This window comes from Spodoptera frugiperda, chromosome 25, assembly GCF_023101765.2.
Source record: "Spodoptera frugiperda isolate SF20-4 chromosome 25, AGI-APGP_CSIRO_Sfru_2.0, whole genome shotgun sequence".
In the NCBI taxonomy this organism is placed as follows: Eukaryota; Metazoa; Arthropoda; class Insecta; order Lepidoptera; family Noctuidae; genus Spodoptera; species Spodoptera frugiperda.
The window spans coordinates 16,555,090-16,567,946 of NC_064236.1; the positions used below are offsets into that span (position 1 = coordinate 16,555,090).

Sequence of the window (12,857 nt, forward strand, 5' to 3'; positions counted from 1 at the left end):
AAAAACCATTCAGAAAAGCAGTGGTTATATCCAAATGACTTATATCTAAATTTAACTTAGCTTAACTTTTTATAATGTCCGCTATGTTTACAATGGAAACATTTTACCGCCTTTTTTGACAGCGATGACATTTCTGCTGGATGCATCTGTGAATGATTTTGATTATGGCCGCTTCTATAGTTGCCATTTTTCGATCTTTGCGTTTCTTTTGCAACAAATGCACTCTCGGAGCCGGAAGTAGTACCAACCTCCAAACACATATCCTTGATGGACTTTTGTTTTTATAACCTCAATGCCGGAATATTCTATAGAACATTTCGGCATATTTCTCTGGTAGTCCTGCTAGCATCAGAGCACCAATCCATTCATCAGTTATTTTGAATCCTGTGCCTTGTTGCCGCTGACTCGTTTCGACGATCTGAGTCACATACTGTGTCATCGACTCGCAGTTTTCCAGCCTTATATTGATGAGCTAAGCTTATCTTCCGTGTATAGCCGGAATCATCGAACATTGTTCTCAAAGTATTCCATATTTCATACGCTGTTACTGCCTGCTTGATGTGCACGTAGAGTGATGGATCGATGGTCAATACAAGCTTTGCTTTAGCCTTCGCATCGTTAGCCAATTCTGCTGCCGAAGGCGTTGCCGATAGCTCTTCTTGTATGCACGCCGCCATGCCTTCTAACACCAATACATTTTGAGCCGCAAAACACCAATCGTAGTAGTTTTCGCGTCCTTTCAATTTTGACACGTTAGCTAGGTAGTTCTGGGCTCGCTGTCATTGCAGCGGTAAGTCCCCTCTTTGAGGAGTGGCTAGAGAGGCCCCACTGCGTCCTCACCTACCGCCTGACACAGGTGCTTACCGGACATGGGAGTTTCGGTAGGTTCCTGTCCCTTATTGGGCGGGAGGAAACGCCCGGGTGTCATCACTGCGAGGACCGCCCGGAGGACACGGTAGAACATACGGCGGCGGTGTGCCCTGCGTAGGCTGAGTCGCGCCCGGCACTGGTTCAGGCCATGGTGCGGAGCGAGAGGGTCTGGGATGCCTCCTCTTTCTGCGAAGCAGTCATGCTAGCTAAGGAGGAGGCGGGGCGCGTGAGAGAACAACCCTCCTTACGCCCCAGCCGTCGCGAGAGACACTCCGGGCGTCGGGGATCGCGGGACGATCTCCGGCCACCGTAAGTGCGGGCCTGCGGACGGCGAGCAAGGGTAGCTCACCGCCCGAAAACCAGACCCGTGCGTGCGGCGCGTCGCGTTCCGCGCGCGCCTCAAAGAGCCATCAGACCAACAAAGATGGGGCCAGCAGGGCTGATGCCTGATCCGGAGCTGCGGACTACCTAGCGGGTTTACCGGGGCTCCGGCTCGAAAAGTAGGAGAAGGAACGGGGTGGTTTTTAGTCAGTAAGAGTCTGACACTCCCTCTCGCCTCGCCCAAGGCGGGAGAAGTCATAGGATGATTTTCCCCCCTCAAAAAAAAAGCATAGTAAGAGTAACTAGTAGCAATAGGGAATAAGTAATAATAAGTATAAACCATAGATAACATAGATACCGAATGAACCAGAAACTAAAATCATTATTTTATTTGACATTTGACCAATGAAGACGAAATGTCGATAATTTTTCTGTACTCCTCAAAACTTTAAATTATGTTACAGTGAAACTTGATTAAGTAGGACCTGGATAAGTGAGAAACCTCCACAAATGGAACTCATACTGAGGTGCCTACCCATTGGCACTGAATTACCTCTATTAGTGGGACAAACAACCCTCTTTATCTAGGATTCGTTCTTTCGGTTTATCATCTTAGTTAGCTCCATAACTGAGACAGCAAGTGAATTTTAATGCATAAATCTCAGTAACTGAGACAACATCGTTTTGTTTGTTGATTTAATTATTTTTATTCATTTATAATGTCCACATAACACATTGTTTCATTTAAGAATCACACCTCCTATCACCGACCTATCTCGGTCAGGTCCATACTCTGCAAGAGTATGGAACGTGTGCTTAACAACAGGCTCATGGCATACCTTGAAGGTAACGACCTCCTCAGTGATCGGCAGTATGGGTTTCGCCGCAACCGATCTACTGGGGACCTTCTTGCGTATGCCACTCACATTTGGAGCGAGGCCATCGAGAAGCACGGGGAAGCATTAGCTGTCTCGCTCGATATATCTAAGGCCTTTGACAGGGTATGGCACGACAGTCTTATCGGCAAGCTTCCTGCGTATGGACTTCCCGCTGATCTGTGCAGATGGATTGCAGACTTCCTGACGGATCGGTCAATTCGAGTAGTCATCGATGGCTGCTCGTCTGACCAATTTGGCATCAACGCCGGAGTCCCTCAAGGGTCAGTACTTTCAGCAACGCTCTTTTTGCTGCACATCAACGACCTGCTTAAGCCCGGTATCTTTGGGTATGCGGATGACAGCACAGTTGTTGAAAGGTATGTGTCCGATGCGCGGACTAGCGGAACACAGATCCAGTCTCTAAGAGAATCAATGGTCGAACGGTTGAACTCGTCCTTGAAGGCGGTCTCCGATTGGGGTGACGCCAACTTGGTCAAGTTCAACGCTACCAAAACCCAGGCGTGTCTCTTCTCTGCCAAACGGAGTCAATTTCCGCTGACTCCTACTTTCCGAAATGTATCCGTTCCAATATCGGATCATCTTGAGCTTCTGGGCGTAACTCTATCGCCAACGCTAAACTTCGGTTCTTATATAGAGTCGAAGGCGCATCTGGCTGGTAGGAAGTTGGGTATCCTCTCGAAGGTGAGACGGTACTTCACACCGAAACAACTACTGAGCCTGTACCAGGCGCAGGTTCGGTCATGTATGGAGTACTGTTCTCACCTTTGGGACGGCTCGGCTAGACACCAGTTGGATGCGCTCGAGCGCATTGAAAGGCGTGCCAAGAAGCTCATCAATGATGATGCGCTTGTGGAGGCCCGGCTTCAAAGCCTTGAACACAGGCGCAAGGTCGCAAGCCTTTCCGTTTTTTACCGGATACATTTCGGAGAGTGTGCAGGGGAACTGCACAACTTGATTCCCCCTAGTCCTTTCCATCAACGAACCACAAGACAATCGGCGAGGCGTCACCGTTTCATGGTGGATATCCCACCCACTCGCACGAAACGCTTCGCTTCAAGCTTCTTTGTGCGAACTGCTAGGGAGTGGAACTCCTTGCCGGAGTCTGTGTTTCCTGATGGGTACAACCTGGGTGTCTTCAAAGCCCGAGTGAATAGGTTGCTTATGGGCAGACGTGCTCCACCGTAGGCCGCATCATCACTTACCATCAGGCGAGATAGCGGCCAAACGTCGGCCCATTCAATATAAAAAAAAAAAAAACCTCTTTATGTGAATATAACCCGTATGTTCACCTCCATTAATGGAACCCTCTGTAAATGTAAATGACTGCACAGTTAGCACGGTGGCTGGGCAACTGGCTGCCGTGCAACGTGTAGCGGGTTCGATTCCCGCACGGAGCAACTCTTTGTGTGATCCACAAATTGTTGTTTCGGGTCTGGGTGTGATGTGCATGTGAACTTGTATGTTTGTAAACGCACCCACGACACAGGAGAAAATCCTAATGTGGGGCAACGTTTTTAAAAAAAAAGAAAAAATATATGAGACAAATGTTTATTTATACTTGGTTATCTGAGACACTGGGTTAGTGGAATACCTCTATAAGTGATACCAATTTGAAGGTCCCTTGATGTCTCACTTAACGAGGTTTCACTGTATTTAAAAAACTACAACTTTCCTCGTTAAATGCCATTAAGTCGTTAAGCCTCGTTAAGCCTCGTTTCAGGGAATTATTTTCTATTTTTTAAAACCAAAAATACCGGAAAAATAATGCCGCAAATAACTAAAGCCAGCCCTTATTTTTACCTGTTTCAGTTAATATATTATATTATCCAGATAATTAATAATTTATCCAGTAATCCATTTTAACCTTTAAACCATTTGGTCCATAGTGTATTAAATAATTTAAACATTGTTATTTCAGACTTTGATCAGCTGAACTTTTGATCAAATGACCATCGTTATTTTAAACTTTGTTGATTTGTACGTTGTTCTTTTGTTTGCTCAGGAGAGTTTTGATTTTTTAATATGTAACCTTTCCTACTTTCCAAAGGCCATTTCCTTAATAAATACTTATGTTTTATTTTAAGGACAATAAATTCGATTGCAAAGTTCAATGTTGTTGATACGAAATTATTATTTCCTTTTGTGCTGTTGTTATTTAGGTGAAATAACGAAACGTCGGTCGAAGTAAAAATAACTTTTAATACAGGGTGTCCCTGAAGTCCACGTCCAAAAATATACATACAAACAAACGAACTCAAACTCAACATAAAATATTTTTTCTACTTTAACAGTATAAAAGGTGTGATGAATTATAGAAACAGTATGATAAAGGAAAACGAGCAAATTCCAAAGAAAAAAAAACAAGTACAAAAATATACAGGGTGTCCCTGAAATCGACGTCAAACGGGCACTAGATGATCAGCAAGGTTCCAACTATACCATTTTATAATCCTTATTAAATGCGCCAACTTTGGTGAAATTTGCCACTACTAGCGTTATACATAATTTATTCAGTACAGTCGCTTAAAGTAAGGTGAAAATTTTATTCAGAGTATTTGGTTCCTCTAAAACTAACAATGTTTTCAAATCTAAAGCAGTTGGCTAAGAATTTATGATTCCATATTGGAGCACTATAGGATAATGTAAGGAAGACTGCAGACGAAAAAATAAAGATTTGTAGCAACAAGAGTCAAAAGACTGGCACAGGGTGTACTTTTTCGTGGATAACACATAAGTCACTGTAATTTAAAAACTGTAGGACTTAGAATTTTTTTATATTTTTCTGATAACATTTGGAACCTTGCCGATCATCTGGTGCCTGTTGGACGTCGACTTCAGGGACACCCTGTATGTATTTTTTTATGTTGAGTTTGAGTTCGTTTGTTTGCATGTACTTATATCTTATATATTATTATCTATAGTTACTGTGTCTTAAGTATATTATCAAACTATATGCCATAGGTAGAACATTGCATTACCTAATTACTGTGTATATAAAGCTTATTAATAATTATTCTTAAATAAATTTTAACTACACTCTTAACACGTTTTATTTTTTTTAATTATACAAGAGGTCGGGTATTTGTCGATATCGATATTATAATTAAAATATACAAGGTCCCAAACCTGATCGAATAGAAAAATATATTGACTTATGACACGATTATCACCCTTATTTATAACAAAATAAAATGTATATATGGTTTGTTGGAATTATCTGTAAAATCAACATATATTTGAAACTGTGCCTTTTTGTAACTGAACTGAACCGCAATTAGCATTTTGTGACTGGAACAACAAAAATAAAATTTAAGACAATAAAAAAAAAGAATTGGGTATGCGACTTAATATGGTAATAAACAAAAAGAAGGCCTCACAACTGTGTCTTTTAAATAATACACATAAAAATACACTTGATAAAAAAATAGAATATTTAGAGATGGAATCGCTCAATCCATTATGGCCGTAGTATCTTTCTATTTTTGTAATGTTACAGTTTTTGGGAAACCTGTAAATAAATATTTTTAATCGAGATTAATAATCTACTGATGTCGAGTTTTTGCTTTAAATTATCTTTGCAATCCAAACAACTCTCTTATTATAACTTTATGTATATTAGGTAATTATAATATTAACTTATACGATATCGATATATCTATATAAATGTATACTGCCACACCAACTTTCTGAAAGTTGAAAAACATTTTCCTCATTATGACACGCGAACCACGCCCACATCACACTTCCACTAGTATTCCTTGAATTAAACCATAAATATTTACTTTTGAAAGAAATAAAGAATAGTCTGTCAATCTGTGCCTAGCTAAAGCCAAACTGCACCTAGCTTCACTGATGTACATTCTGTTCGTCAGTGAAGCTAGGTGCTCGTTCTAAAGTGTAGCTTCGAATGGAGAGGAACGGCCAAGAAACTTCATTCGATTACTCTATTCAAGTCAGTGAGTCTCAAGAAGTGCTATCAATCGATCTAAACTGAATGCAAAGAAAGTAAAAAGAACAGTTGTTTATAAGGAACTAAGTAATTACAAGATTCGTAGATAGTGCTCATTGGAGTCAGTAGTTTCATTTTTGTTTAGATACTTCATCCCGTTATGAAACTTTGCAGTTACATGTATATTACTTTGTAGTACGATGTTAACGCAAGCAGAAAACCTGAATTTTAATCCATAAACAAAAATGTATGTACAAATGAAGACAAATAATTCAGTCAAATATTTATAAACTTAAAGTTATTTTATTTTATATTTAATTGTGACAATGGCATCTGGCAGGCGATGTCTGCTGAGGCTATGTAATGGGGTCGGAATTCAATATCTGGATGGGTCAAGAAAATATGCACTGAAATGGGTTGCCTGTTAAAAATTTTGTGTACGTAGGGAATAATTCAAGTGAACGATGTGAATCGAAGCATTAACTTCAAGGTCATGAACATTCGGTGAGAATGTTTAGGCCATCAGAAAGATTTTAGTAATCTGTAATCTTTGGCTACCCTAGAAATTCCTGAACATTCGCTTGGCATAACAATCGCTGAGCGCTTGAGCAATGCAGTATTATTAAACAATGTAAGTAATATGAACTAGAGTTCTTAAACATTTCAAGAACTGTATATATAGCAGTTCTTAAAATATTGCAGCTATATGCTATATATCATATTATGTAGATTCACAACAAATTTTGTTTCTTAGACTCGGTCTCTAGAAAACTTGGGAAATGGCCGTGAGAAAGAACGATCACATTAAACAGTATCAGTTTAATCAGCGTCATAAATAATGTTTATTACATTGCAATATTTAAACTAGATTCATGTACAAAACGTCTGCAGCAATTAAAATGTAACATTCCTCTGAAACGGCAAACACAACGATTTATTACATTACAAATTACGATAATTGTGGATTATTCTTGTATTATATTTTTGATTCTGTCTGTATTGTTGTAAAGTTTATTTTACTTTTTTACAATCAATTCCTTGTTAATCTCGACTCTCTCGCCTGTTGGTAAGCAATGATGTGACCGATGATGAGTTATTCTAATATCCTCTCATTATTCACTTTGCCCTTTAAAAGGGAACGTGTGAGTTTAACCGGAGTGACACGGTGACACCTTGTTCATCCATTCCGTCGCGTTTGTTCAACAATGCGGAAATTCGACGGTCATGCGTCATCTGTACCGTGTGTACACGAGTCAAGTTCTTAAAGGCCCGTTAATGAGTCTAAAAATACTGACAATACTACGGCACGCCAGCCGTTAATATGCCATGAAATTTGCACTAAAATGAGGTACATTTCATTCAGATTTACATGATTCGTGGTAAAATGTACGGTTAGCAGAATTGTTTAGGGTTTAGGGGTTTATAAACACGTAATACCGTAACATAACATTACGTTAGAAATATTGCATTCTTTCACGAAGCATGTATACTGCATATTTATACATATGTTGTTCTTGTTTAACACTGAACAGTGATGATGCGTAGAAATTAAATCTCATACTTGAAGCAGTTACTTTTATAGGTACATTACAAGCCTGCTAGCCACTTACGGTCTACATTCTTCCTTCGATCAAGAGCTGACTGCTGCGTAACGTCGCCGCGTTTGCGCACGCTGCTCATGATGAAGGACTCTTCATCATGAGCAGCTTCTCTGTGACTCGAAACTAAACTAAACTCGAAAAAGCTTTTCTTCATTAATATACGTGATTAAACCGTTATTTTTAGTTAATGTAGTAATATAGTCTCACGACACTTATAATAAAAATTAAAACTACGTTTATAAAACTTCCAAAAACTAAAAGCCAAAAATAAAATACAGTCGAATTGAGAACCTCCTCCTTTTTTTGAAGTCGGTTAAAAATAACTATCATTGTACTGCGTGTGTCTACTCAGTGCTAGTTTAGTAGTCGGTGTCATAAGTACTAAACATTATACATATTAAAACCGGTGATATCGGTGTACATACATAGGAAAAAAAACATACCGGCCGAATTGAGAACCTCCTCCTTTTTGGAAAGTCGGTTAAAAATATAGGTTACTGCTACGTCTCCTGTATACCTACTTTAAAAAACAATACCCCGAATCTTCACACCACGCACTCCGTGAATTTCGAAGTGAAACTGAAGATAAGAAATACTCTCGAGTCATAACACCACCCATGATATTATGCACATAGCCAAAAATGCACAGCGCGAAAATCTCATCAACGGTGTTGGAGAATGCTAATTAAAGTAGTAGAACCCTTTATACTTTCTGCCTATCCCTGGAACAAAGGCTTCAGTTTATGAATATACAATAGTTACGGGTATGAATTCATAGGAGTAGACGATTCGAATTTTGATCCTTTTTAGGGGGGGGGGGAATCATCCTGTGACTTCTCCGACCTTCAGTGTCACTACTCTTACTGACCAAAAACCACCCCGTTCCTACTTCTGCTTTTCGAACCGGAGCCCCGGTAAACCCGTTAGGTAGTCCGCAGCTCCGGATCAGGCATCAGCCCTACTGGGCTCCATCTGTTGTGGTCTGATGGCTCTTTGAGGAGCGCGCGGAACGCGACGCGCCGGACACCCGGGTCTCCTGATTCGATCCTTATATTATACAGTTCATTTGCTTGCTTCACTTAATTATGCTACTCGTTAATGTGGAAAATGATCTATACTATATTGCCTTTTTTTAAATATTATAATAAGGTCTGTGTAATATGTTTTTCTAGTGCATAATAATATGTTTTTCGATCATTACATTAGTTTGAAACATTTGTACTATATCCGAATTCATCTGCGGTTTCGAACCTAGTTTAGGGGCATAAGGCGTACAATGTGGAATTAAGAACAAAAATGTATTTTTTCTTTATACATTTTTCAATAAATTATTTATTTATATGAAAGATTTATGCCATAATATTCACGCTTGGCTTGGGTTGAAGACCTCATTGTAAAATATTCAGGTTTTTCAGTAAGCGTTACTGCTCGTTATCTGTTAATGTGTGATTACTTCTCAATAAACAAATATGTACAGTACATGTGTTAATAATGTGTTCCCAACGGTCTCGATGTCCGACCAAAAGCTATAACCCAAAACTTGAAAGCCTTCAACTAGGTTATTGAAGTGATTTCATCGATTTCAAAGTAGAAGTAACTTTGCTACGAGTACTTTGAAATACCTATAGTTTTGACACACAAAAGTATGTTGAAAGCTTAATTTTTGACCTAGATTCTTGTACGACCTAATAATTTACTCATGTGAATGAAAAGTGCTATAGAGAAATGTAATTTTAGTTTTATATATGTTTTTTTTTATGTTTGAAGAAATTTACACTCTTAGTGATTGTAAAACATCGCCAAAATAACTAATTAAGGAATAACAGACTTATAGTTGGGTAGCTTAAAGGGATTTTATTTACGTTTACATTCTTTTAATTGAATTTGGTGGTGGTATGGTTTATTTGAATTAGAGTCCCAATTAGCATATTAAATAATAATGTTATAAGATAAGGGACTACATTTAAAAAGATTTAAATTAATAATATTGTTAAGTAGTAGAACGCCACGTCTTTTATCCCCGGAGTAGGCAGAGGTACACATTACGGCACTTAATGTCACTGTACGATGTACTATTCATCATTTGTGTTATAAGTCCCGTACAATAGAGGGTTTGATATGTAATATTGTTAAGTAATAGATACAAAATCCATTTCTGCTGTAAGTTCTATATGAATGTATGTAGGTAATGTGTAAAATGACTTAAATGATGTTGCCAGAGTTTCTATATGAAATCGAGTCCCACCCTAAAATAACTATGTGTGTTACATGATTGGATAGGCAATTTTGAACTAAATAAAAGTTTTTTATTTGTTCTTCACTAAATGTCGGAAAATGTGTGTGATAACCATAGATCAAGTAGATTTATTTTGTCACTAGCCTTTTTGTAGGTAAATAAACAAAGAGTAAATTGTTCGTATAGTACGGTATTAAATTTGGTCGTATATGGATAATATTCCCTTTTAAATAATAGTGTTGGATATTAATCTAGTAGAGTTATGCGGATCAAAGCGATTGAATAGAACCGGTATTCCCATTGTTTATTTATAATTGTTGTAGATGAATATTACATAGGAATTTTTTCATAAAACTCTCGCAAATAATTTAAAGCGTTAGAATTCTTACCTAGACAAATAAACTAACAATTTCTAAATTAAAACGTGGCGTATCGCAACAGCTAAAAAAGTTTATTATGTTTTTATTTCCGATGTCTGCTAATGTTTAGCGTAACATCTTGTAAGTATAATATCATCGAATGATACATTCCTTTGTTTTATAACGCATTGATTATAAGTCTTTTATTAGTTACATTTTACGATCTGGAAATATTCAGGGCCGTGAGACAAAAAACACTTGTAGTTCATCATCAATGTTATTTTAGCAATGGTGTTAGAAAGCAAAGTCGTACATACACGTAGGTACACGTATCCACAATAAAATTTATATTTAAATAAAATAACAAGAAACGCGTATCGATGAATCATCATTAAACAAAAACTATTTAAATTATCCACGACAAAAAATAACCGCCAAAATTCAAAATGTTGATGAAACAATTTTTAATTTTCAACAATGCACTGTAACACCACTGCTTAATTTTTCTAAATAATAATAAATAATCACTGCACTAAACGTACCGCTTTTCCCGACAGATGGCGCACCGATCACAGCGACTTTAACTTCAGACAGCGACGATTTCTTCCGTCTTATCCCCCTAGCGGACATTTTACGTCCGACGCGACGCGTCCGTACTTCGTCCGTACCCCGATTGCGCGCGAGAACCCGAAACAAAAAGCTTCAGCGCCCCAATCTATAAATACTCGCAGCGACACTCACTGACATCCACTGCGTGTTAATAGGTCAAGATCTGGCCAAGATCAGAGTCGTGCAAATAGCCCTGTTTACATCGGCTTCCTCTCTGCGACTGAGTATGGCGGTAGGCCAACGGGCATCACTCCGATAGCTACCACTTGGACCCGAACGCTCCAGCGTATTAATCATGTGGAATTTATATGCATGTAATTTAGTCGTCAATGTTTTTTACCACTCGATTCCAGAACGTTTTTGTTGATTGACGTATGTACCATCATGTGTGTCGAAGGCCTCGGCGTGAAAACTGTTTCAACTGAAAACTGTGCTCGACACAGCGACAGGTGACTTGTTACTTTCCGGTCTCGCGACAGCAAACGACCGCAATTAATTTTGTGACGTACGATACTTATTAAAAACTTTGGAGAAAATTATTTTAGCATGTGCATTCAGCCAAGTTATTAATCCCATGAGCACTATGACCACATTTTAGACGTATGTCCAGAAAATTGCTGATAAATAATTAACTACGTACCGTATAGTTTTAGTTTTCTGAAAGGAATGCTGGAATGCTGCTGACATTCAGTCTGTCTTTGTGCTGCAGAAGAGAGCCATTCGATCAATTTATAATCTTAGTCCGAGGCATTCTCTCTGACAATGACTGTTGCCTCTATGTATTTATGAAAACGTAGTGTATGCTCATAAAAACATTAAATTGATTAAAAAGTACAGTGATATACACAATATCAACACTAGAAGTAAAAATAAATATTATGTGGTTCCTAAGTACTACTAGTAGTACTACTTACCATCAGGTGGGATTGTAGTCAAGCATTAGTTTATATCGAATAAAAAAAAGTACTTAAGAAAATTAGCGGTTCGTTCAGATGTCAATGTATACGCCTTTACAATAAAGTTCCCAGCCCTATTCAAAGTTTATACCTGTTGTGTACTTAATATAGGTACTTGTAAAATCTTATTGACATAATAAGATTTACTAAGTCGAGGGTACAAGACTTTTATTTAGTTCACTTTTGTACTGGTTCTACCACATAGCACAATAAACATATTTAATTAAATATGGTATTTTAATGGAAAGTGGCGACGAAGGAAAATTACAATTGGGACAGTTACATAATTCGGCTAAATTATTGTTTTGAAGCAAATGGAATCATCGATAATTCGCCTAAAAAATGACGTTATGTCAATGCAGTTTGCCGGTATTGTAAGAAGTGTCACATCGAGAAGATTTGTTCAGCTAAAAAGAAAAATAACCCTAGCGAAGTGAATTACGCCAGTGACGAGTCTGATGCGCAACTGTATGGAATCTACAAAGTGGCTGGTACACAGTCGCACGCCTGCATACAAGCTACGTGTATTGCTGGACGGCGTGCTCGCCGAGATGGAAGTGGACCCTTTTTTTGTGGGGGGAAAATCATCCAATGACTTCTCCCGCCTAGGGTGAGGCGGCAGGGAGTGTCAGACTCTTACTGACTAAAAACCACCCCGTTCCTTCTCCTGCTTTGAGCCGGAGCCCCGGTAACCTTTTACGTTGTCCGCAGCTCCGGATCATGGAAGTGGACTCTGGTGCCGCGTTCTCGCTCATCAACGAGCGCACGTGGGACCGCTTGCCGCCGCGACCGCTACCTGTGCCGCTACACACAAGATTACGCACGTGGAACGACTCGCGGGTTTCGGTCATCGGCCGAGCGACAGTTACGGTACACTATAAGGACATTAAGCGCGACTTGACTGTAGTGCTAACTAGGGGCTCAGGACCAAATCTGATACGTCGTGATTGGTTTGACGCTCTTGAAATATCGGTAAGTGTAAATAAAATTATTGATGTCGATATGTCTGTGATTGATAAGTTGTTAACGAAATATAGGGAGGTATTCAAGGACGAAC

General features: G+C 38.9%; 2 protein-coding genes across 2 annotated transcripts in view; both read right to left on the reverse strand.

The window, feature by feature from the left end:
* LOC118267604 (calcium-binding mitochondrial carrier protein SCaMC-2) overlaps nucleotides 1-8,965 on the reverse strand; it is a 160,851-nt gene extending 151,886 nt beyond the window's left edge. The window contains exon 1 of the mRNA XM_050704005.1: nucleotides 8,958-8,965. The gene's annotated coding sequence lies outside the window, so the exon portion shown is untranslated. The remainder of the gene's footprint in view (nucleotides 1-8,957) is intronic.
* Nucleotides 1-11,062, reverse strand: part of LOC118265878 (ras-related and estrogen-regulated growth inhibitor) — a 42,699-nt gene extending 31,637 nt beyond the window's left edge. Inside the window, exon 1 of the mRNA XM_050704015.1 lies at nucleotides 10,778-11,062. Coding sequence (XP_050559972.1) covers nucleotides 10,778-10,865 — 88 coding nt within the window. The 5' untranslated portion in view covers nucleotides 10,866-11,062. The remainder of the gene's footprint in view (nucleotides 1-10,777) is intronic.
* Nucleotides 11,063-12,857: the final 1,795 nt, after the last annotated feature.